At 53.3% G+C, this 26,060-nt stretch overlaps 1 protein-coding gene across 7 annotated transcripts in view; it reads left to right on the top strand.

The window, feature by feature from the left end:
* Window positions 1-26,060, top strand: part of LOC130141715 (protein CEPU-1) — a 361,301-nt gene that overhangs the window by 203,659 nt on the left and 131,582 nt on the right. For 3 of the 7 annotated variants that reach the window (XM_056322849.1, XM_056322843.1, XM_056322847.1), the window contains exon 2: window positions 14,422-14,506. In XM_056322849.1, coding sequence (XP_056178824.1) covers window positions 14,463-14,506 — 44 coding nt within the window. In that variant the 5' untranslated portion in view covers window positions 14,422-14,462. Of the gene's footprint in view, window positions 1-12,879; window positions 13,009-13,279; window positions 13,299-14,231; window positions 14,507-26,060 lie in introns of those variants that run through there. The other 4 variants (XM_056322848.1, XM_056322850.1, XM_056322846.1 and 1 more) reach the window with 4 other exon arrangements.

Below are 26,060 nucleotides of genomic sequence, written 5' to 3' on the forward strand. Positions count from 1 at the left end.
TGGCAGCAAACCATGACAGCATCCAGAAAACTGCCGGTTTCCAAAAAGGTGGCTCAGGGTTGGGATGTTGAGGGGCTGCTTCTTCCAAGCGAGTTGCCGGAGCCGGTCCCCTGTTCGGGGTGGCTTCATGTGCTTAGCAGATGGCTCATCCCTCCGTCCTTGCATCGGAGGATGCACAGTGCTGCCAGGAAAAATGCCCTAAGGACCACAGCGTGCTCAGATGTGACACGGGGCAGGGGCCATTGGGACAAACTCGTCCCTTCAGCCAGGGCTGGCTGGTCTCTCTTTGCAAAGGGCTTTTAGGTTTCCTCCCTGCCGCCCTCCCTGTTCCATGGCTATGAAGACTCAAAATTTCAGAAGCTGAGAAATAAAAAACCACTGCAAATTCTCCTCCCTCCCCCCCCCCAAAAAAAATGATGAGCCAACATAAATTTTTAATTTAAATGTTTGCGTACAAATTACCTGACAATCCAAACAGAGAGGCGTTTTGAGGCAGCACTTGAGCTTTTCATTCAGAAAATATCGAAGCATCTTGACCTGACAGTTTCAGAACTCGCCCATAAAGCTTCTGAAGTGAAAAATTAATCCGAAGTAACCTCTTTTTCTGCTTTTCAAAAGCAGATTGGCTTTTGATGAATGCTTATACGTACTTGATAGATCCCAGCCAACCGAGCCCAGCTCTTCCCCCTTAACTGGTCTGAATCCCTGGAGCATCGGAGGGTCGGCACCCTGCGGGGGTGGTCTGGGTGTTGGCGATGTCGCCAAATGCCTGGAGCATTTCCATTCCTACCTCCTCTCCTTTTGCTGCCGCTGTCAATCTGTGCCTGTCCTTCCTTCTTGCAACAGTCAGGTGTCTTTTGCTGCTGTCTTTTATCCCTCTGAATCTACCTTATGGGATTAGGCATGAAATGTAAGGGCTGTAGCACATAATAGCGGGGCTGTAATTACCTTACAAATACAGTGTTGATTTCACTGTGATAAGGCTTTTGAATAACCTCATCACCACCCACTAGTCGCTATAACTGGAATTTCTCTACATTTCAGCTGGAAGGTTACCTACATCTCCACAATTGTGGCTTTGGCTTCTTGGTCGCCATGGCTGTGTTGTTCTTAACGTTCAGCAGCATCCCTGATTTTGCACTTACACTCTAATTAATTTGCAGCCACGGAGCTAGCCTTGGAGTTGTACGAGTGTAGTGGAAATTACAGGTGTGGGAAGCGTAGCTACCGTGTAATCATAGCGCGATTGCCAGGTAATTGCACCCCTCGTGCTGTGAGCATATAAGCGCGTTAAAGTTTTGGTGGGACTTCCCCTGGGTGTGTTGGCACGGGTTTGGCTGGGCAGAGCGTGCCGAGCTGTAGCAGATGCCTCCATCCAGGCACAAACCTCCTTTGACAAAAGGCTGGGAAACAGCAGCTTGCCCGATCCATCCTGCCTTGTGACTTTTTGCCCGTTATCCCAGCCTGGACATGGCTTCGTGGCACCGCTCGGCAAACTTCAGGGCTGGCTTGATGAGCGACCCGAAGCTAATTGCTAACCCGTTTGTGTGTCTCCACCCCCCACCCCACCCCACTCCATTAAAACAAGCATTGCCGTTTCCCTGCCTTTTGGAGCTAGTTGAGATACACAGATGACAAGCGCTGTAACATAATGGATTTTTATTATTATTAAGCTCCCAGTGACTCTTTCCCTGTCAGTGTAATAGGGCTAATGAAATGTCCCCACCGCTCACGGGAGCTGGGAGGACAATTTGGTCCCGTTCTCTGTAGCATTTGGAAGAGGTGAAACGCTGGTTGTTGTTATTTATTACGGATCTGGTTTACTTAGTGCTGTGTTTATTGAGTCTGTCTCCCACTCGCAAATGCCGAATACAGTTCCCAGCGCCCCTGCCAGTGCCAGGGATCCTTCCTGCCGCCTCTGAGCTGCCTGCAAGTTGCCAGCTGGACTTGCTGTGGACTCCAGCTAAGGACAGTGGGCCAGGTTCCTCCCTGGTGTAACATCATTGACTCTAATTAAGCTACGCCAGGGAGAAGTTTGGCCCGCTTCATTTGCTAGCCATGCTCTGATGCCAGTCAAAACGCACGGCGGGTGCCAGCAAGGGCTGTGGCAGCCCAGTTTCAGTGTGGGACAAAAGTCCTTGCATCTTTGGTGTGAGGCACCAGTGTCTGCTGATGGGGAGAGAATGGGGGGATCAAACAAGGTGCTCACTCTAGGGCTTCGTGTCTCATGGTATTCCAGGTTTCATCTCCCTGTCCTCTTCCCTGGCTGCCTGGAGGTATACAGAAAATAAAAACAAAGCAAGAGGGGATAAAATGGACGGAGGATCCTTAAGTAACATGAGGTTGGACTCAAAGCGGAGGAGCTACTGCTTTCAGGCCCTCTGCATCTGTCCCAGTTTGCTCGTTACGTGCACGGCACTGGCGTCAGGGCTGTGTGTTTAGAATCAAAGCCTTGTTTGCTGGTGGCAAACTTTACCCAGTGACAGCACCAGGCTCGCCACTGCATCCCCATGCAGGGCAATACCAGGAGAGCCCGCGCTCTCCTTGACCCATCCCTTGCAGGGGACGTGGTACCGCAGCCCCAGCATCACCTGGCCTGGTGAACATCGCTCCCACCGCATCACCTCGACCACTGCCCGCCGGGCAAGCGCTGGACCCCGCTGTGACCCGCACCAGCGAGGGCCGGGCTGCGCTTCCCCATCACCTCCCGATCGCTGCCCGGAGGCGGCCGCTTCCCGGGGAGATAATTCAGTTGCCTGGTTCAAAGCACAGTTAAAGTTTCTGGCAGATCTGGGGCAGAGTTTTAAGAGTGTCTGTATTTTCTCCCACACCGTCTGAAGTGAGGCACATCCAAGGCTTGCAGCCCTTGGCTTTCATCCACCTCACCGCAGGCATTTGTGAACTGCTCTCCTCTGAATCAGCTCTCCCATTTTAATATTTCCTGGGGTGTTTTAGAGAGTGGCTCTCGCTCTCTGAATGTAGGGATATGTTATTTTTTTTAAAAAAATATATATAATTAAGTCTAAAGGCAACAAAGTTGTGGCTTTTAGTGTGTCCCCCCTCCCTGTTCTTCTGATAGGGGCGGTGGGTGCTGTGCTGGGGTGAGGTGGGTGCTGTGCTGGGATGAGGTGGGTGCTGCTGCGTGCAGGATGATATATCTGAGGCTCCAACAGATGGAGGTTTGCATCTCCCACCATCTCCTCTGCAGGGTTCCAAGAGCTGCCACCCTGCTTGCTCCCCTGGGGTCTCCTCCCCGGAGGCTGTGAGGTCCTTTTGTACCCATGTTTGCACATCTTGGGTTATCTGAGGACACGGGGTGCAGAGAGCAGCAGGTTTGACGACAGCAGGGACATGTATGGAAAAGTTATGGTGCAAACAGTTGGGAACTGATAACTTGCAGTGATGCCTTTGCCAGGAGGGGAAAAAAAAAAAAAAAAAAAAAAGAAACAACCTTGTAAATTCACTTTGTTTTGATATTCAAATACTCCTTTCCATGTGGTGTATGTGCTAATGTGTATGCTGGTGTTATAGCATTATCAGAACAAAATATTCAGATGATTTCTAACAGAATTTGTGTTTCACAAGCTACTTGGAAATGTTGGCTTGGAAACAGAAGTGCAGCATTTGGAGTCTGTTTCTCCCGGTGGGGGTAGTAACTGGCCCTGAGCTGCCCACAAGGCTGGGCTTTGGAGCATGGGATCTGGGCAACCTCTCCCAGCAGGCAGGGATGGGGCTCTGGAAATCTCTGCTGGAAAAAGTTCCCCTCCCCAGCATGGAAGCAGCCCCCTAAATAAAGACCAGGAGGAGCCCCCAGCCCCTCCTGCCCTTGGTCCCTCTTCCACGGATGCTGCCCGGCTGCGGAAAAGACGCAGCAGGACGTGCAGGGCGCCTTTGACGTGGCAGCTCTGCTGGTGGCACACCAAACCCGTGTCGGCATCCCAGCTCCGCTCTCCTGCCGGCACCATCCATCGGCTCTGTGCCTGGATTCCTCAGCTGAGACCGGGTCGAGGCTTTTAAGCCTTCCTACCCGCCGAAATGAGCAGCAAATCAATGAAGGCCTAATAAAAGATGATTGGAAATTGCTAATAGGAGCATGGGAGGGCAGCCCTGCCTCCCGCAGCCAAGATGAGTATGGATTTTCTCATGCCAGGGACTGTAAACACGTCCGAATTCCCCAGGCAGCCCCGGATGCTCACCTTCTCCCTTTGCCCTCCTTGTTCTCCTGCAGCCTTCAAAAAAGGAGCCCGGTAATGGTAATTAGCTAGGCTAATTAGCCGGCAGTGGCAGGGAGGGCTCAGCCTGCCTGCTGGGGTGTGAGGGAGTGAGCTGGGGCAGGGTGCGCGGTGGGGCAAGGAGCATCTCGGCAAACGCGTGCAGGATGGTCTGCCCTGCTCCTGCCCCGCTGGGGTCGGTCCCCATCCCACGGTAGATGTGGAGGGGCAGGGAGGGGATCAATCAGGGCAGGGAGCAAGGGCACAGACTGGCAGAGCTCTCCCCACCTTGGTGCTGGGCTCCAGTTTTGACTCCTGATAGCTGCCTTATTTACGGACTCGCATCTCCCCCTCTCCTCTCCCTCCGGCAGCGCCGAGGCAGCAGCCGCGGTCCCAGCGCCCCGCAGCCTCCTGATCACTAATAGATCACCGCCGATAAACTCGCTCCTCTGCACCGTATTCGGCAGCTGAACCCCCTCCTGCCCTTCATGTTGGTGGTGCTGGGGAATGATGTATGAAATCCAAGTTGGTTTGATTCATACGAGTTGTGTTCACCTTGCAGAACAGGCTGTCACAAAAAATAATAAACCTCCTTGTTTTAATGCCCGGAGAGGCTGTTGGACGGGCGGCAGGATGGGTTTAGATCCTCTTCCAAGGAAAGAGATGCTTTTGAGGAAGACTGATAGCAAGCCACAGGATGGCTGCACAAACAGTAAATAATAATTATGGGAGCGGGGTCCCGTCACGCGAAGTGTGGCACCGATGCTGTGAACGGGATGGATCCTGACCCATGGTCTGTAGGGTCTAAATGGGTGTTGCCAAGGACAGGGGCTCGCCAGCAGCAGTGAAGCGACCTGTCCCTGGTCACCCAGGAGGAGAGGTGGCACGGTCCGGGATGCTGTGGCTTGCTAGCTAAGTTGGCACAAGGATGCTGCCCAGGATGGCTGCAGTTCGTCATCGCTTGTGTTCAAGGGGACTTCACCAGCAGAGACAAAACCCGGCTGGGCAGCTGCTCACCCCTTGATGTATCTAGTCTGTCGCTTGGACTTTGAATTTTTGTCGTGCCACAGCGTAGCCCTTTCTTGGGCCCAAGCCAGCTTTCAGGAGGCGTTTTCTTTGGAGTGAACGCACCGGCACAAGTTACCCGGTGACTGGTTTCTCGCTGTAGCCTCGTCTCTCCCCTTTTTGGGCAGCAGCTCAGGTCATGGTGCCCGTCTCTGCTTGGCACCAGACCTGCCCCAGGCCTGACCTGAGCTCAACCTCTTGGTCCCTCTCCCTCGGGATGCTTTGCCATCTCCTGCGTCGGGGTGCGATGCCCAAAGCTGCATCTTCTTCCATGCCCCGCAGCAGCCCACGCATGCGCGCAGCACCGAGGCAGAAAGTATTAATGGGGGGAAAAGTTAACCACATTTATTGAACTGCAAAAAAGGTTGTTTTTATATCCCTTTATTGGAATATAAAGACAGCTTTTATAACCTTTTAAAGGGGCATAAAAGCAGCTCAGAGACTAGAAAGCTCGCTCCCGTTGAAGGCAGGCAGAGAGAAGGGGAAGGAGGAGAACAAACATCTGCCATGTCTTGGGGTCAGAAGTAGCCGGGGGGTGGCTGGGGCTGCTGGCAGCCCGGGTCCGAGCTGGTTGTGGGGTTGCCTGTCTCGGGGCAGTTTGGAGCCCTCGCTGCCATTAGCAGCCCTGCCTCTGGGCTTTGACACGCGTTCCTCCTCCCGGCGGCTGCAAAGCCAGTTCCTCAGACCTCTCTTGGGAGGGGTAGGTGTTGTAGTTAACGAGCTAACCTCTTCCATTTCATTTTCCTCCCCGGTCCTCTGTGAATAAATACGGCTTTGGCTTCGTTCCTCCTGGAGCGAGGGAGGAGGGAGCCTGTAAAGGTCTTGCTTCGGGGCTGGAGGGCAAGTTTGCTCCGCAGGCTGCTCCAGTCTCTCCCACAACACCCGACATCTCCGGTGGCACTGTGGTGAACCAGCTCGCAAACTCGGTGGCCCAGGAGTGCCAGTTAATTTGGGATGTGTTCGGATCTGGGGCTGGCACGTTGTATCCTCTTCTCCCCACTGCTGCCTGCAGCATTTTGGGGCAAGCGCGGGGGTGTGCTGCAATCCCCCTCCTCCATGGCATGGGATTTGCTGCCTCCTCGCTCATCCCAACCAGTGGGTCCGTCTGCTGGTTGGGATGAGGTTAAAAGCAACATCTTCAAAGCCAGGAGGAAGCTCCTTCCCCCTTCTCCAGGGCTGCCAGACGGTGGTCCGAAAGCGTTTGGCACGTTGCAGGTGGTTACAGCCTGGCCACCTCGTGTTGGCACGTTCTTCCCAGGATGGAGATGGGTTTTCTCCATCCGACGGGGGAGATGTGCCTTTTTCTTTTCCTTGTTCACGCAGCAGTCGGTCTGACGCGACATTAAAAGAGGAGAGTGACCTTTACACTGGTCTCCAGCTCAGGGGAGGGGAGAGCTGAGCCCCCATCTGCAGCAAGGCACATTTTGAATATGGATAGGTCGTGAGTCTCCCTTATCCCCACACCATCTCCCAAATAATAAGCTTCCAGAGATAATGCTGTGGGGCTGTGAAGAGGATGGGAGCAGGAGCAGCTGCTTCTAATTTCACTTCATGGGGAGGGAGGCGATGCTGAGAGCACCCCGCATTCTCTGCACATATTTTTCATCATTATAGGCAGAAATGCCAGAGTGGTGACAGATATTAATGCAGTTCACGCCGGGAGAAAATCTTCTTTCCATCAGACTCAATGTGCAGCAAGAGGGCAGTGCCATTTGCAACCCTAGGGAGGATATGTTTGAAAGGTGATGTGTTTTTTACCCAGGAAGTTTTATTCCAAGACAAAGTTCAGTTTGGAGAAAGGGCACATGAAACTGTCCCACTGGGGGCCACAGGATCATCCCATGCCCGCGCCACAGATCTGGGTGAAGCAGCAGTGCTGGGAATTAATTCAGATTTTGGTGTCACTCCAATTACCCTCCACTGGCTCTGCAGTGTCACCACCGGGGGTGTCATTGCCCCAGGTGGCGGTTTTTGTGACCTGGGGTCCCAGCCTGCCCCCAGCCCTGACCCACAGCGATGCTGTCAGGTTTGCAGACTTGCTCCACAGAGGGCTGCACTTCCTTGCGCCCCTCAGCCTCCTTTTATTTGCTTATCCCACTAAATATTCATCAGTAACATTTAAGACAAAGGAAAGAGATAATTACAAGGGGAGAGTTTTTTTGCAGTATTAAAGGTTAACAGAATTCTTGGCATTTGTGCCTTGTCGATCTCCATGTAATTATGCTCATTTCCCAGAATTCAGAAGCGACTGTGCCTGCTAACGCTCAAAGATGGTACCCCGGGAATTAAATTTATGAGATCATTTCTCAAAATCTTCAGATTCAAACCAAGCATCTTGCTTAATGGCATGACTATTATTAATATTATTCTTGGATGCCTAGCACCGTGAGGGTCAGAGGACTAGTGGCAAAGCTAAAATGGATACAGGCAGAGAGCAGCGCGCCCAGCTTTTGTTCCTGAGGAGCGCTCGAGCAATTTGGCCACCTTGGTGCCTTGGAAAATCAAGTTGGCAAAAGATGGGCCCTGCAAAGGTGCAGGTGTTCAGGGTTGGGGTACCCAAGAAGAAGCCCCTTTTTGGCTGTGGCTGGTTGGGAGTCCAGAAAAGCAAAGCTTGCACCTCCCCATCCTCTTTTTGAAGGTGACTGAGCAAGGTCCAAAAGCAGCTGCAGGCAAAAGGCAAATCAGTGTCTCCAGGAGAATCTGATTTTCAAAGATGCCAAACACCTGGCAGTGGGTTGGGGTTTTGCTGAGAGCTGCTGAGCGTGCTCAGTGGTTTCAAAAGAGGGAGTGCAGGGGCTCTGCTCTTAATATCTGCTTTTTATCGATCGTCGTGGTCTAAGTCAAGATACTTGCTCCTTTCCTGGTACCTGCCTCACCTGGTTTGCATGGACCAAGTGGTTTTCTGGTAGGAAAGGGCTTGGCTGGGGAAAATGAGGTGGAGGGAGGGTGAGTGCAGTGGTGGGCCAGCATCAGCTAGGGACATTTACCTTCTTGCTTCTCCTTGGAGTTCAGGATGTGTGTGTTGATATCCAGATGGGCTGGGAAAGGCTTGGCTTGGCTTGGCATGTCTTATTTGCAGCCGTCCCAGGAGCAGGCACAGCAACTCTTGGAGCTGCTTCTCTAAAGGGTTATGTAGGGCAAAGCTCACAAATGGCCCCAAACTGTGGGCAGAAGCTCGTGGTTTTAGATTTGAGAGAGCTGTGCTGGAGCTCCCAAAGGTCTGCGCTGGGACCCGAGGAGGGGCTGGCGTCGCTTTTTAGCTTATTCAGCTTTTTCGCTCTTCCCGTGTGCACTTACTCCTGTTAAAGCACAGAGTGGATTGAGTTGTAGAGCGCTGGGTTAATGTCATACGCTTATGAAACGCTATTAGACGGCTAATGGGATGGTTTTAGCCCATGTCGTCAGCTGTCTCTGGCACCTGATTCATGCGGAGCGAGCATATAGGATGCCTTTTGGGGCGTTAATATAGCGACGTAACCTCACAACAATTCAACAAGAAACAGATTTATGGAAAACCAATATTGATTTGTGCCCTGGATCAATCTCAGTTCATAACTCATCGTGCCAATGTGGCTCAGTATCCCCTCGATGATTTCTTTTAAACTCCACGTATAGATGTTTAATATTAAGACTGGATGTACAGAAATGCCACTTCATAAATATGCACGCTGTGTTGGCTGGGCTGTTGTAAAAGGCTCAAACGCCAAGAACCGTGGGAGAAAAGCGTAATCCCAAAGGAAAAGCTGGGCCTTGGGGACTGCTGTGCCTCCCCCAGTAGAGCTGGTGTCCAAGCTGCAGCACTGCCTGGCCCATCTGTAACGTGCATCAGAGCATCCTCAAGGATGCTGTCCTGTATCCCTGCGTGCGTTAGGGGTGGCAGTGCTAGATGGTGTGTTTTGGCAGCTAGCAAGGCGGCTTTCCTTTTCCCCTGGGGCTTCCTTCTGGGTTACCTCTTGAGACGCTGCAGGGAGGTAAATCCTTTGCTGGCTTTGGCTTTGCAGCACCAGCTTGGGACGGGCTTTTGCAGGGCAGCTGGCCCTCCAGCTCCTTGGCTGCAGCGAGCGCGAGGCAGTGCAGCTCAGCTGGGGATGCTCTGGAAGGAGTTAACTCATGCTTGAAAATCCCAAGCCCCTGAGCAAGAGAGCAAGCGACAAACCTGAGCCCAACAGCTTTTTAAAGGGCAAAAAAATTGTTTCTTTTCACGGCAAAGCGCAGGCAGGGCAGCGGATCTCAGCGTGGCTTTAGGGAAAGGCTCCCCAAAGCACATTTCATTCCAATTTAATAGGACAGTTACTGGAAGTTTCTATAAATGCCGGTTAAATATTAACAGCATCCTTAGCGGGGATTGATGGGGTCTCCTGTGTTGTTTTTAAACACCACGGAGAGGGTGCTGGTAGTCGCTGCCTGCCTTCGGTGTAAGGGATCAAGGGCTGGGTGCCCATGAGGATGCTGCTTGCATTCAGAAAACTGGCCTAGAAACTTCCCCGAACAGGCAATTTCTCCAGCTCTGTGCAGGAATGCCTTTGGGGCGAGAAGGGCTCAAAATGGCTCCAGCCAAGTAAGGCTCTCAATCATTGTTTCTTAATTGGGGCCACCACCATTAACGAGGGGATAAATGAGTCAGGGTGGTGAGCAGGGAGACCACGTCCTTTGTGTCTGCCCTGAATGGTTGTAGACGTTGAGGGCTCAGCAGTTATTCAGGAAAAGCTCCCCCGGACTCATGTGTCATTCACCTGACTAATGCCAAGAAAATTAAGCACTTTTTTGCAACTCTGGGCTTATTGGAGAATAATGTGGTATGCGATAGCACGACTGGGGTTATGAAATCATGTTTTCATTTTGAAGGAACAAGAATGGTTCGAGCATAAATTATGTTTCTGATCATATTTGGCAATTTCAGATTAAAAATAAATTTCCACTTTGGGGTTATAGATTGCCATCTATCAGCTTCCTGAAAAGGAAGAAAGGAATTAAAAGAAAAATCTGGCTGTACAAATTGCCTTGCTATGACCTACTTAGTTGAAAGTAATTTTTTTATTTTTTTTTTTTTTGTTCAGGAATGAAATATTTCGGTGTGGGGAGGCGTAGTATTGTATGTATGTAGGTTTGCAGGTGGCAGGTATATAGTCACGGGCTGTAAGGGAGGATCTATCACCCATCCCTACAAGCAGCTACAAGCAAAATAGATGCTAGAATCATGCTGGATATTTCTGAGAAAGCAGAAAAAATTGCAGCAATCATGTTGTTTTACTTGATAGAGGAACCTTAACTGCAATTTTGCATCTGGTTATCAGCCTTTGGGACCACTTAAATCTGCAGATGAGATACTTCAGTTGGTTCTGCTTAAAAAGCCCGAGATTGGGGCGGTGTTTGGGTAAGAAGGAGCCGGGGTCCCTCGCAGCAGGCTGCGGGAAGCGATGGCCTGGGCCAAATGCCACTGTTCTTCCCCGGGGGTGTTTTGGGGGGCTGTTTTGCTCTCTGCTCTGCCTGCAAGCCTCCCCCTCCCCAGCTATCACCACTGATCGCTCTGATAGAGATGCTCCTCTGCAGAGCAAACCCGTGGGCTCTTGCTCCTTCTAACCCCATCCCGGTCCATGATTTCAGCATCCTCCCTTCCAGTTGCCATCTCTCCAGGGGAGACCCTTGCCCTGCCTCCGTCCCTGCTGCTGCTTTGCTTCCCACCGCAATCCCAAGCCATGCCAGCCCTTGCTTCCCTGCCTGTGCTGCTTGTGCTACCCTGTTTGTGGTCTCTGCCAGGAGAGGGGGGCCTTTAGCCTTGCTGGAAAGAAGGAGGTTGAGGCGATAGATACGGAGATAAATATGTACCTAGACTGTGCCTGTGCTTTGCTCCTTCTGTTTGTCTCCTGCCTGTTGCTCGCAAAGGAAAGAAAGGGGGGGAAAATAAAACCAACCAACAACTCTTAGATAAGTAGGAAAAAAGGGAAGAAGCTGAAAGCAAGAGGCTGTGTTTCGTGCTCGGATAGGTGCTGCTTTGCAAGTAGCTTAGCCTGTGTACGGCAGACTCTTCTTCTGCTGTGGTCAAAAACCAACGAAGGAAAAAAAGACTCTCTCATCCCCAGAGGAAGCTACAAAGCTCTCTTTCTCTTGCTGCTGAACCTTCACAGCTGGACTCAGTTGCTGGCTCCTCTGCTGCTGGAGCAACTGAATTATTTAAAGGAACCTTGATTTCATTTTCTCTTTGCTGTTTTCATGCGTTGTGTTTATTGTCTATAGATATTTTTATAGTCTGAAGCAATTACAGCTGTCAGAAAAGAGACGAGCTGTGACAGGCTGATTTATATGTACATTGTATGTATGCAAGAGAGGGAGAGCTGGAGACGGGGAGATAGACCAGGGATTCTGCTGGGCTTTAGTATGCAGGAGCCGGCGATATTGGCTTTAAATTCCCTGGGATTTTCAAACAATGCTGATGATCTCCTAACAGTGGGCCAAATTCAGCCTTTGCAAGGGCTGAAGCTGCTCAGCGGGTCACGTTCTGCCCCAACCTCACGTGCTTCCAGTGCAGGCAGGCGCTTTCTCTCGTGATTTAAGATGCTTCTGGCAATCTGGGCCTGAACGCTGTGTTAAAAGGTTAACTGGCTGTGGTTATTGGAATCCCTTTGGTTTTGCTGACACAGGAGGTGGTCTCTGCCCATCCAAAAGAGCAGCCTCGCAGAGAGAGCAAGCTCTTGCGTGATGAGCGTGGCGATGGCTTGCAGGTCCCGTGCACGAGGGTGCTCCCCACCAGCACGGCAGGGTCCCCATCCCACTGAGGGTGCTTGGATGCTGCAGCAATCAGCAAAAGCAGTGTCTTTTATTCTTTGCCGGCTTGTGCACCCTGGTGCAATGCCAGGATGCCGTAAGAGGCATCTCACCCTACCGCTGATGGTCTGGCTTGTTGCAGTTGGGTTTCAGAGACCCCCCCCCGTGTAATTTGTGGGCCCAAAGGATCTGCTGAAGGCAGGCTTTTACCCCTCCCCTGCTAGGCTGGCCAGGAGCAGAGATGCAGAGGTTAAACTCCTCCTGCCAAGCTCTGGGGAAAGCTGCTCTCCCCTCCAGGGGGACCTAGGATAGGTATTCAAGGAGCAGAGAGCCTCCAGAAGAGGAAGAAGTCGAGAGACTTGCAAAGCAATCCCCTTCTCGTATGACCTATCAGCACGCACAATAATAATAAAGCTTTATTTGATTGAGTGTTTCCTCTGCCCGGCACGGCTCATAATGTTTTAGAGATTAAATAGCACAGTTAGCGAATTAAGCAGTAGTTTACAGGGGATTCGGAGACTCCAGGGATTAGTAACGGGCTATGGATCCTTTCACATCTAGGTCACCAGTTTGAATCCCGCTCAGGTTGGCAGCATTTTCAAAAAACAAAACAAAACAAAATAATGGTGCTGTGTAAGAGCTGCCGAGCACGTGGTGGGAAAGGGAGGGAGGGAGGAAGGGGGGGACTTTTGGATAAGGTCCCACATGGCAGAGAAGTCACTGGGGACAGCGGGCGGAGGAGGCCTGGTTTCCCCTAAGGCTGGGCTGCTACAGTTTGGGGGGGGGAGGGGGCTTCCAGGGGTGCAGCACCCCAAAAGCTGTGGCTCGGCTGCTGGTGCTGCATTTGCTCGGTGGCTCCAGGACATTGTGCTCTGAGGATGGCTCCCCGGCACCTTTTACCAGCATGAAACTGTGCCTGGAAATATTAATGGGTTTAGCCGCTAGCGGAGGGAAGGAGGAATTACTAGGCGTAAGCAAATGCGATATTTGTTAAATTATGAGCTGATAAAAAGTACGTGGGGACCTTGCTTGCGGCTGGGGAGGAATTTGCCACTTCAGCTCATGCTGTGTGTCTGTGTGGTGCAGAGGACCGGGAGGGCACGCTCCCACCTCTCCTCATCACCACCTGCCTGACTAGGGGGGGGGGAATTGTCCCGTGCCTCAGTTTCCCCTCCTGCATAGTGGTTTTGCCGCCTGGGGAGGGGACGGTGGAGAGGTAGCGGAGGGCAAATGTTAGAGGGAGTGCGGTGCTGGGTGCAGGTAAGCACGCCGGGGAAGGGAGGGGGTGGGTGGGGAGGGGGGGGCCTGACATCCCATCCCCCGAGGAGCGCGGTGCGGCGGGGGTTAAAGTGGGTGTCCTTCGCCCGGGCTGGCGTGTGAAGTGTGCGCCGCTCGGCTGGGCTCCCCGCCCGCTCGCCCGTGTGCGGGTGCTGGGTGCGTGCGGGTGTGCGGGAGCCAAAGTGCCGGTCAGTGATGGAGCCGCTGCCATGACAACCCCGGGCAGTCCGCCTGCGCGCCGCCCAGGGATGCTGCCGGCCAGCCGCGCCGGCGGGGCTGGGATGCTGCCGCCGCCTCGCCCGCTCCCCCGCGCCCCGGCCGCCCCGCTCTGCGCCTGAGCGGCACCGGGGGGCTCCGGCACCCCCCCGCCGTCCTGCCAGCCCCCCATCCTGCAGCCCGCCCGGACCAGCCCGCCTCTGGGACCCGCCCGCGGGGCTGGGGGAGAGGAGCCGCCGGCACCCCGAGGCCGTTGCCTGCTGCGCCTTCTCGCGCCTGGACCCCTTTGCTAGCTCGCGCCGGGGGTGGTTTTTGTTTTTTTTTTTGGTTTTTCCTGGTTTTTGGACTGCCCCCGCTCCGCGCTGCGGAGGGGAGCTGCGAACTCGGGACAAGTGTGCGGGAGCGGGGTGCAGCCGGGCGGCTCCCCCGGCACCTCCTCGCCCAAGTGAGCCTCGGACTGCTTCCCGGGAAGAGCCGGCTCGCCCAGCGTCCAGCACCTTTGCCACTTCTCCTCCTCCTCTTCCTCCTCCCCCCCGGCCCTCCCGTCCTCCTCCCTCACCCAAGGATACTGGGGACTCCCTCCGGATGCCGCTCGGCAGGCTCAGTGCTCGCAGGCTGCCTTGCCGGGGGCTCTCCTGATCTCCGTGGAGCTCCGCATCGCTCGCCCCGGTGGTTTTGCTCCCCCCCGTCCCCACACACACGCACCCCCTCCCTCCTCTTCCCCCCCCCCCCCGTCCCCCCACTTTTCGCTCCTGGTGGCCTTGTCGGGTGTGATTTTGCCTGTTGGAAAAGTCACTGCTGCGCAGGATGGGGGTCGGTGGGTGCTTAGCCCTGCCCTGGAGGTGCCTAGTCGTCCTCTGTCTCAGGCTGCTCTTCCTTGTGCCCGCAGGAGTGCCCGTGCGCAGCGGAGATGCCACCTTCCCCAAAGCTATGGACAACGTGACTGTGCGGCAAGGGGAGAGTGCCACGCTCAGGTAGGAGCAGCTGGATTTCTGCCTTGGGGGGGTCCTGGTGCACGGCGAGGGCGGTGGGCGACTTTGGGGATGTGACTCGGTTTCCCCACGGGGGATGCATCCTGTCGCTTGGCGGTGCAGGATGGGTGCTGGGCAGCAAGGTGAGAGGGAGGTTTGGGTGCCAGGGGACCGGGCTTTGGCTCGGCCCCCCCCCCCCCCCATCCCAGTCGTCTCGGGAAAGTTACTGGGGGTATGAGAGAAGGGGAGTGCGGTTCCCTCTTGGCCCGCTGCCCTACACCCGTGCGGGGCATGGGCTCGGCTCCTGCTGTCGGTAGTCGTGGCTCGGGCACTTCGGCTGCGTTTGGTGGGGGTAAACATCGCTCCGCTCTTGGGGTGCAGTGCCAGGGGTGCCTTCACGCGTGTCAAACCAACCCAGCCTGGGGAGAAGGGGAGTTGTTGAACCCCCGCTGGGGTTTTGTGCCTTCTCCCTGGTCCAGCCCTGCTGGGATGAGGGGAGTGCAGGATGGGGCTGGCTCCAGGGAAGGCAGATGCTGCTTTCCTTAAAAACCCCCTTGCTCCAGAGGCAGGGGCTTGCTGTTCCCTGCCAGCATTAACTCTTGGATGTGGGGGGAAATGTGGGGCCGGGCATTGCATTGGGGTCCTGCCGCCTGCAGCAGCGATCTGAGGGGTGTGGGGGCTGCCAGGGAAACTGTGATTTTGGTCATTGTAACTTCTGGGACATCTTATGCCCAGATACTCGTCCCTGTCCTCGCAGCAGATGGGCGCAGTCATCCCAGAGGATGTTTGATAGGGACATTAAAAATAAAAAGCCAGGTTTTAATTGCAGCGCTGGGAAGCGACGCTTGCAACTCCGGCATGCTCGGGAGTGACTTTCCTCCACCGGCGCGTTGCATAGGTGACACTAACATCTGCGGGGCCAGCTGGGTGTGTGCGGTGAAAGCCGCACTCCAGCTTTACGCCAGCAAGTGGAGCAGGGCCAAGCCAGGACGAAAAAAACCTAAGGAGGAATTTCAGCTAAGTCTCTTTTTTCAAGCGGTGGGAAGACTTAAACCATGGGCTGCGTTTGGCCCCTGGAAACATGAATCCTCTCCTTATTTATTTCTTGCAACTCAGCTGTTTGCAGCCTCTCTCTGCCTGCCGCCCCAGCCCTGGCATGTTCCGGGGAGGGAGGGAGGGAGGGAGCTGTGTTGTGGCCATTCCTCTGGATTTGTCTTGCGTCATGACACGACTGGGCAAAGAGGCTTGAGAACGGGTGACTAAGGGTGGAGGATGGGGTGTCTTGCTTAGGAATTTGCCCCGCTGAGCTTGGCTGAAAAGAAAAACATAGCTCCTTCCCTGTCCTGAATTGCTGGGCTCTCCCAAGCACCGAAAAATCCTACAGATCTTGCCACGGGGGTATCAAAGAGGGATGGGTTTGGGTTACTGGAGGTCTGGGCAGCAAAATACATGGGAGGGTGGCAGCAGCGAGGTGGTATGGGCACCGGGGGCTCTGCAAACTTACTGGAAGGAGGCAAATTGCTCACGCTCTGGTGGGGGCCTGCAAAAGGTTTCTGGCACCGATCGTGCTGGTGCTGTGCCCCAGCACCAGCTGCTTGCCCGGTGCTGGTGGAGAACAAAGGAAAGCTGGGGTGAGTCAGCAGGAGGGATGCTTTCCTTCTCTCGGTGGGGGCCAGTGGGAAGCGGGACAAATCCTGCCGCTGGGAGGTGGCCCTGGGGAGGGATGGCAGTGGCTTGTCATCACCCCAGAGCTGCTGCATGCGCATCCCAGTTCAGCTGGGGAGCCAGGCTGGTAGCAAGGGATGTCCTTGTCCCTGCACGGGTGCCTCATCAATACCAGCGTGCCCCAGGAGAATAGGCACGTGGGCTTTGGGGTGCGCAAACTGCGTGGATGATATTCCTGCTGTGCAGATGATGTTCCTGCTGTCCTGCCCCTAGAGTGGGCATCGCTCTTGGAAATTAATGGCTTGCTGCTGCTTGCTCAGTGCACTGGTTTGGTAGCCGGAGAGGTGGAGGCCTGGGTTTTGTGCTAGCATTTTTGGGCATTTTCCCTCTGTCTTGGGGTGGGAGCGGTAAGTCTGGCAGGCAACTACGTTGCTGCATCCCCCAGTGGGTCCTGGTCCCCACAGTCATGCTGCACTGTGGCAGGAGCAGAGGGAAGAGCATGTGAAAACCACACACTTCCAGAGGAAGAAATCAAGGAAGCGCGAATCTTCCTGCCTGCTCTCCTCCCAGCCCCAGCCCAGTATAACCATCGATCTGTTGTGGAGGAGTTCACAATAGCAATGCTGCTCGCAAAGGTTTTGGTGGACCTGCCGCTGCTCCTGGCCACCTCCTGCCCAGCGTGCAGGCAGCAGCCCTGCCCTCTCCCAGACCTGCAAGGGTGGCAGTCAGGGAGGGGTGCCCAGGAAGGAAAAAGAGGCAAAAAATAGCGTCTTCTTATCTCCCCACTCATTTCCATGTGAGGTGGGAGGATGGTGAGTCGCAGCCAAGGATTTGGAAGGAAAAGAGGTGTTTTGAGAGGTTCCCTTCTTGGTTTTTCACAGCCAACAAAAGGGAGAACAAGCTGAAAACTTAGCAGCAGAGGTTGCCGCTTCTCTGAAGCACTCGGATGTCCTGTCCCCAAGCTGAGAGGGCTCGGCGGTTGGAAATAGGCCAGTTTATCTGGGGTGGTGGGGTGCTGAGGACCCCAAAGCTGCTGTCGAGCAGTGGTGCCCTGCTGAGGAAGCTCAGTGCAGGTCCATCCCCGCCGCCCCTCCGGGCAGAGCTCATTTGGTGCCGGAGGAAGAAGCCGGGTTGAAGGCCATGAGGAGACTCCCCCATTGTAAGGGGGGCGCAGGCTTTGCTCCGTGCACACCCCGTAAATCTGCTGTTTGGAGTTACTCTAGGACCAGAGTCACCAGAAATGCTGAGATATTTCCTTCTGTCTCGTGGTGTTTGCTGGAGGGTACAGCCATGTGTCTTGCTTCGGGGACCAGCACTTTAGATTAGGGTATTAAATTTAAATTAAGTTTAGACCTTGAGGTAGAGGTACCATCTGGGGTAGGAGGGGTAGGATTTACTCCTGGGTGCAGTAAAACCTGCAGGAACTGGAAAAGGGTTTGTGGATGTTGGGTCCGACAGCTTGGCAGTTTTATCGATGGGTGCATTGCTCCCTGAGCTGGGCTGCTCCTGCGCTTGGGGTGGCACCCAGGGCTCGGTGTGTGCCAAGGTCAGAGCTGGGGTGTCATGCTGGATCTCACAAGGCCGCATCGTGAGGATGAGGCCGGTCTGCACCCCCTCCCACCATGTCCAGGCAGCACCTGCCCTCACCAGTAGCGAGCGGCTCATGCTGGAAGAAAACCCACCCTGAACTTTCCTCCAGCACTTGAACCGAGGTCCAGGTGTTGCTGAGACCTTTAGAGCAGTTCTCTCAGCACCAAAACAAATGGCTTGATTATGATTTCACTTTAATTGGCATCAGTCAGCGCTTTCCACAGCGAGGCTCTGACGTTCCCATCAGCATGCACAGGCTGGTATCCCCCTGAATTTACCAGCGCCCTGGGCAGATGGAGGGCAGATCTGGCTGCAGGGCGAGGACCACTTCTTTCACAGGCTCCTCTTTTGGTTTTCTTGGCAAGGTGATGCGATGCCTTTATTTTTTCCCCCCTTTGATTCACGCTAAAAGTAAAATCTGAGTTTAACATGAGTTAAAGCTTCTTTTTTTTTTTTTTTCTTTAATTTAACCCTGATATTTCCCGTGGTTTCCACTGGGGCTTTGAAAAGGGTTGTGTGCTTTGCCACTGGGATGTGCCACGGTTTACCTAAGCTTGTTTTGCAAATTTATTTTGCCCCTGTTGTGCTCTTGAAATAATTTCGGAGAAATGATAACTTGGCTGCAAAACAAAACAAAATCAAGCATGTTTGTTTGACGGATGCAAACAGAAAGTGCTTGTTTGCTAAGCAGAAAAGAGTATTTCTCAGAAATGGGCCTGTTTTCCATGACTCTTTGCTGCCTCATCTTTCCTCCTTTATCCACGGGAATTTGCCTTTTGGTGTTTTTCTTGTGTAATTTGAAAAAAGGGGCCGGCCCCGGATGGATGACACTGTGGTGTGTTCCAGCAGGCTGCTTTTGCTGGGGTCCGGGGGAGGCTGTGTATCCCCCCCCAGCGCTGAGGCAGGGCTGTGCCTGCCAGGGCTTGAGCGATGGTGATTCTCTGCTGAGGTTTTGGGCAGCTGGCTTTGTGGTTTGCAGTCGATGAGTGCAGAAAACTTGCTAGGGGAACCCCACTCCTGTCTCTCTGTCCCGGAGAAAGCGGTGCTCACCATCCCCATAGCCCGGGGGCTGAGCGATGGGGGGCTGGGCTCCTGGTGCGAGCAAGGGAAGCAACGAAGGGCAGGGGTTGTTCAGGGAAGGGTCTGTTTGCTAAACCTTGTCTGGTAGCTGCGCAGCCCTGTGTCTGTTTTGCTCGAGGCTCCCTGCTCCCACCCTTGCTGGTGGTCGGAGCTGCAATAACCCCAGGCCAGCCCCTTCCCACCCACCGGTGCCCTTGCGGACACGCTGGGATGTACGCTGCTCATCGCAGCCCTGCAGCTCCTGCCCAACCCCGCCAGCTCCCCGCATCCTAGCACAACCACCAAACTCCTTATTACTGGAGCAGCACGCTCCCCAGGGCTCGGCTCTGTGGCACGCCATTCCTGTGAAATATTCATCCCATTCCGATGGTCTCCAAGCCCAGTCCCCCCTGTTTTCATCCTTCTACAGTTACTTACTTCAGAGTCTCACCTGGCAGGGACTGAAGCTCCTGGTTGTTTCCCTGTTCACTTCCCAAGCCCGGACCAGGGGGGATATAGCTTGGGCTCACAACCTGTGGAGGCCAAGGGGTAATTATTTTGCTCTTCCTGATTACTGAGCAGTGAAGGATTTCTGAGCACTTGGGTGGGACCAGCCCCCAGCGGTCCTGCGGGCATGGGGTGAGGATGGAGCTAAGCTGCCGACTTGTATATTAACCAAAGTTGATTCTCCTGACTTCCTCCGTACCCAGCACGCTCACCTCTTTCAAACCTCTCTCCTTTTTATTCCTGAATGTTAGGGAATAAATTCAGGGCTGTGGTGACCCCTTCTCTATTTAGGTGAAGAAGCGGGGGAGCATATTCTCCTGCATCTGTGGCCTGAGTTGGGAAATTGGTGCAGACATGAGCAGTACTGAGGGTTAGGGACTGAGTCCCTATTTCCATTGGTGCCACTTCACTCCTGCCTCTCTCCTCCTTCCCATCGCTGCTGGGCTCTCCTCTCTAGCCAGGCTTTTCTTTCCCTGTGGCTGGAGAGCTTCCATCCGAGGGGCTGCAGGAGCCCCGAGCAGTGCCCACGTGCGATGCTCACGGCTGTTTGTAGCTTGCGAGGCGATTGCTTTGCTTGCGATGGCATGTTTTTGAAAGAGGAGTTTATTGCTAAAGTGACATGTCAGCAAATCTTCGCCACCTCTCTTCCCATCTCAGAGATGGAATCAGCTTAAAGTGGGGAAAAAAATTGTCGTATGCATGGATTATTTTATTTTTTTTTTCCCTGAGTGCAATTTCCATCTGAGATGAGACAAGCTCCTGATTGCTGTGCCAGAGGAGGGTTTCCCTTTATAGCTCTCCTGGTAGAGCTGCTGCCTGCAGTTCACTGGAGCTGGCTGGGCTGGGGTCTCCTAGGGGACAAGCGTGCTTTTCTGGAGCTGTCATCTCCATCGTAGGGTTTAGGGTTAAGCATCTCCAGTCTACCGGCTCTGGCAAGCTTTAAGTCAGACGGACTCATACCCAGCTCCTCTGGGCTGGGAAAGGCTGATGGGGGAGGAGGAAAGGCAGAGGAAGGGAGGTCAGAGCAGCCTTGCAGGTGACAGGTGGCCACTGGAGGGTTGTTTGGGTGGCATTTCTAATCGTTAAGCCAGGGTTGTGAAATGGATATTCAGTTCTTGGCCCTGTTACTGACTCCTCAAGTGACATTAGGCACCCTTCTAGGTCCTATAAATTCGTGTGCGGCGATTGCAACGCTTCCTTTTGCTGGCTCCGCGAGTCATCTGCTTGCATTGCAATCTTTTTGTGGCAGGATGCATCCCTCTGTAAGGGAAAACGCTAAGAGTGTTCTACTGGAGGGCACCACAGATACCTACTGGTGTCCTCCTCTTGCTTGGAGTTTGAAGAGGCTACCGTGAGCGTTTCTTAGCCAGAGGTGCCAGAGAATTGTCATTGCAGGGATATGTAGTCCATGGTTGTGGTACTGCAGGTGGGTGGGCGATCATGAGATAGGCACTGAAGCAAAATCAGGGAGTGGGGTCAGCAAAAGCAGTGCCACCCCCAACTGTGGGGATCCTCACAGCCCCAAACCCTGCTGAGAAGCTGCTCTCATCACGACCACGAGCTAACCTAAGCCTCCGACCGAAGTGCTTGTGGGTGACAGTCCAAGGGATGGCAACCGGCTTCATCTCTAGCTCTTGGCCATTCTGATGCACCATCCCCGTGCTGCCCTGCTGTGCCTTGGCACAGCCCTTTGGGTATCGAGCACAACGCTGCTTGGCATTGCATGTTGTGCCAGTGAACTGGCAGCTCCGTGCATGTGTTAATGAGGGGTGGTGGGTCGGGGATGTGGGTCATCTTCAGTTTGCCTAAGTCATTGTCCCTCTGTTGGCTTCGCCGGAGTTGCTCCAGCTTCTGCTGTTGGAAAAATCCTCCTCTTGATGTAGTAGAGTTGTTCTTTTCTCCTCCCAGACCCACGTAAACCTGCCAGTTTGAGCTGAGCCACCCTTATTTTCCTTCAGGAGGAAAGGGGAAAATCAGGAAGGAACTAATCTACGACCGCATCAGTGGGAGAACAGGCTAATAGAAATTGTAATGAGAACACAGAGCCAAACAAACAAGCGAATGGCGAAATGCAATCCCACCAATGCAACAGAGATTTATGCCGACAAAGGGGCAGATCCAGTGCTCGTTAATGTCACCACAAGTCTTTACCCTAACTGTAATGGACTGTGGATCGGGTTGGAAGACACTGTTTTCATCTTGCTATAATATGCAGACCGTTAACGGGCTGTGTGTGGAATAGCAATGCGGAAAGCCCTCTCCTAAGGAAGCGGTTGCTCGTTGTTGCATGTGGCACCTTTACAAAACCAAGGGGAAATACCTCCTGCTCTCCTTAGGTTTACTTTCCAGAGGTGCCGGGCTGTGAAGGCACCAAGTCCAAGAATTGGGCTTAGCTACCTGGCTGCTGCAGCATCTACTGAAAGGCCAAATGCATCTTAATCATTAATATATTAATAATCTTGCTTTACGTAAGGATTCTTCAGCTGGTGGTGAGGGGTGTTGGCTCTCGCCACCAGCAGTCGTGCTGGGAGGAAGTCGTTAGCTTATATGCAAAGCGAGGAGGCAGAAGAGCAGATGGGTGGGTATGGAAAGGCTGAATGCAAACTTGGCTTTGCAGCTGGATCCTCTCTTGGAAAAGCTAGTGTCAGGGAGGTGGAGACAAGGTCTGGAGAGCTGAGCCTGGTCGGAAGGTGGGGACACCATTGGGGAGAGTGCTGAATAGGAAAGGACACCAAGGGTCAAACAAGAGACGTGCGAGTCCGGCTCTGCATGTCAATGAGGGTAGAGTAAATAAGGAATAAAACCACCTTCCAACATGAGCAGCTGGTGAAATATCACAGATTTTTTTTCCCAGAGATGGCAGATTTTGACCGGCTCTGCGCCTGCAACCATAAATGGCTCTGACACCTGCGTCTGTTTTATCAGACACATGCAGAGCCCCGGACATGATCCAAACATTCATTACTTTGGATTTTTGAGTCTGATTTCTCCCCCCCCCCCCCCTTTTTTTTTTTTTTTCCCTCCATGGTGGGATCATTATTTTCCCAGCTTCACATCCTCTGTTCAGCAAACCGGGTGTGTTTTTCAGGCTTATGTTTCTTACGTGTCTCTAATAAGAAGCACAATAGAAAGCTGTCACGGAAAGCAAATTCTCAAAGGTACGGAGGAAGAGGAGGGCAGCTCCAGGTTCAGAGCCACTTCCAAATCCCAAGATGGTTTGGACCTACAGATAGGCACAGCCCTAATGCTTGAAGGCGTGTTTGCGTTCTTACCCTTAAGTCCTCCAAATTCTAGGCGTAGGGCTTTATCCCAGGATGATCTTTATTATCTTGCGTCCCTGTTCCTCTCTTATGGGCCAGTACAAAGCTCTTGATGAGTTCAAAGGAAAAGTGACCCAGGTGGAAACTCGAGCAAGGATTTTCCAAGTCTCTGAGGGTTTGGTGCTTTTCTTGCATCGCTGTTCAGGAGGAGCTAGGCGAGCACCTGCTCCTCATACTCTTACTCAAAAATTTTAGGCTTGTACCATTTGTCACGTAAGAAAATAGTTGGGTTTTTTTATTTCTGAAATAGATCTTTTTACTAAACAATCCATTTCTTTCTCGCGGACCTTGACTAAAAAGAGTTTAGAATTTCCTTGTTGGGAAAAAGGCGGGTTTGGGTTTGGAAAACCAGTATTTCTCTCTGTTAATGTGTGTTTGAGTTCATTGAAGCACCTTGTCAGATTGCACAGGAAACACTCTGATGGAACTAAACTGAGATTTTAGGTTTAAAAGTGTCTTATAGGAAATAGTGCGATTTTGATTTCATTCAGTCTTGGAAGGGGAGGATTTCTGGCTACACGGAGTTTCCCTTTAGCTGAAAAAAAGAGTCTTTCCCTGCTCACCTCTGAACTGCTTTACATTTTGGAGTCCGTTTACCCATCATACCTCATCCCTCCTGTTGCTTTCTCCTTAAAGGAGGAGCTGTTCTGCTTCGAATCAGGCAAAGTTGATGCTGAATATATGTTTTCCAAGGCCAAATTTCAGGCTGGCCCATGCACATCGTAACCCTGTTTGCTCAGCAAACTTGCCCAGTGTGGGAGCCAGGGCAAAATGTGACAGCGGTGGGAGGGAGCAGTTTGGACATGCTCTGATGGCGTGTGTGTGTCTAAGTGATGTGATTTAGTCCTCTACAAATACGAAGAGCAAAAGGTATCCGTTAGCCTTGACTCATGTACCCATGAAATTAAAGAAAACCTCCCCCTTCTCGAGACGTTTGTATTCTGTGGCAGGGTAGGACATGGCCAGAAGGTCACAATCCTGCCTTGGGTTGTTATCGCTTCGTCATGAAGGTGGTTGTTGAGGAAGATGCCTTTAGTGCTGCACATCAGCTGGGGCTCCTAAATTTCTCTGGTTGTCCTTGGCTCGTGGAGGACAGCAGCTGCAATTTCCTTCCTGGTTTCAAGCCAGCAGCGTGCAGACAGTTGATTTTGTTTAGCGAGACATGGGGCCCTTCACCTCAGACACCTCTATGAGTCTGAAAGCAGCATGCCGGACAGTTTGGCCATTCAGAGGTCCCCTTGGGGACCTCCGTCCGTTCAAGTGGCACAGCCCTCAGTAGCTTCAACAGGCGGCCAAGGCCTGAAGAGATCACAGGGTGATAAATATCCTCTATGGTCCTTCTAGAAAAGACCGAAGGCTTGGTGGCAATGCATCGCGTAGGAGAAACTTAACCCACCCTGCTGGGACTGACCCTCCGGGGTCGGTGGGAGCTGCGGCATGAAGCCCTCGGAGGTTCAGAGGGAAGGGAAGGTGTGGAGCTGTGTCCTGAGCACAAGGGATCCGCAGCCCGCGGTGGGGAGGGAGGCTGGAAGCCTGCGGAGAGGCGCCGCGGGGCTGCCGAATTAGTGCGATGGGGAGATGTCAGCTCTTCCTCGCAGCTTCCCTTTGCAGCGCCAACTGTCAGTAATTTAACTAACGTTTTGTAAATAAATGTGGCATTCGGACAGCTGTCACCGCGCCTGTTATAAACACTCCTTTTGTCACTAAAAGCTGGCAGTACCGCTCCGTTTCCCCTGCAAATGCAGCTACCACTGCCAGTTAGCTCCTGAAGCCAGGGCTGTCAAGGAATCGCACGCCGGCCGGTGGCTGGGAGACCGTGGCTTCGCGCAGGGAGCACAGCGAGGCATTGCCAGAGCCTGGTGCGAAGGCAGCTTTTGCATCTCGAATATAAATAAATGGCCCGATCAGCGAGCAAGAAAACCCATCTGAATGTGGCTGTAGGGCTGGTGGATTGCCAGCCAGGATCCTTCCTTGGGCGGTCCAGCTGTGGCGCTGGTGGTGGCACCGGTTCCTCTGCCATCTCGTCCCAGCCCCGTGGGGAGCACCAGTAGGATGAGATGGGCAGCCCAGCCAGGTTTGGGCTTTGATGCGCCAAGGGAGCAATTTGGCACTGGCACTGCAAATGCTTTTCACTTTGGAGCGTGGGCTTCTCGTGCATCAGGCTTTGGTTTCGGTAAATTTGGTCTCTCCGGGACAGGGTTGGACTTGAGCAGAGAGATCTGTCCTTTGAGCCCATCAGTCTTGCTCAGCACGCTTGTCCTATTAGGAGCATATTCAAAACCTTCAGGCAGTCTGGATGCTTCTCCTCCTAACCAACCTGACTGGAGAGGGGATGCTGTTGTCTTTCTCTTCGCTGGGAAGTCTTGATCCGGTACTGCTTTTCTTCTCTCATCCATGGGGGATCCCTACAGCTCCAAACCACCCTCCCCTGGCCCACGGCGTTTCTCTCCCAGTATCGGGTGATATAACTTGCAGCAGTCAGCACCTATAGCCTTGCTGTGCTGCATTGATGTGTGATGCAGGCAGTATAGAAATCAGCACATGACATCTCTCTCTAAGCTGCTGTAAAATTAGCTTCATCTCAAGTGGCAGAAAATGATCATATCCTCGCTTGAGGGCGATGAAGAATATTCCTGAGTCACTGCTAGTGATGAAACAGGCAGAAGATCCAGAGTGATACACAACTGCCCACTCAGTTTTAATCGTTGAGGCCATTTGCTGCTGCAGAGCCTGAAGACGCGGCTTCCTCCCCCTCTCCCTCCCTTTCATCCATCACTCCCCTTGGCGACCCAGGCTGCGGATCCCAGTAGGGGTAGGAGCAATTCCCCATCCCACCGGCGAGGCTGCAGGCTCTGAGCATCTCTGGCTTCTTCACCGTTCCCCGGAGAGAAGAGGAGGGGGTCAGAGCTCCCTTTTCTTAAAGCAATCAGAGGGAAAAGATGGAGCCTGCCCTCCTCGGTTCTCCTTCTTCCAGGCTGCCATTCTGCAGCCTGGGAAGAACTCTCCTCCAAGCTTATCCTCATCTCCACAGATTCTCCCTGCTGCCTTCGAAGCAGCTGCTGTGCCCACGAGGACGTTTCCTTTCACGTTTCTCCTCTGTCAGCTTTAGTTCAAAGCCGTCTCCCTGGATTTTTATGTCTTAGATAAAGCCACCCTCTTCCCTACAACTGCCAGCTCAGTGCTTGGGAAACCTCTTGCCAAATTTGCTGGCGACTAAGGCCAAGAAAACCCTTCAAAACACGGATGATCAGAAGCAAAGCGCTGTAATGCTTCTCTTCCTTGCATATGCTCCCTGGCAGCATGTTAGCGCGAAGGACTCCTCGAAGGAGGCTTCCTGCAAGCCCTGCCCTGCCAGCTTTCCCCCAAATTCAGATGGAAGCCCCCCACGCTCCTGGTGGAGGTTGAAGAGTCTGTAA

This window comes from Falco biarmicus, chromosome 20 (assembly GCF_023638135.1).
Source record: "Falco biarmicus isolate bFalBia1 chromosome 20, bFalBia1.pri, whole genome shotgun sequence".
NCBI classification, from domain to species: Eukaryota; Metazoa; Chordata; class Aves; order Falconiformes; family Falconidae; genus Falco; species Falco biarmicus.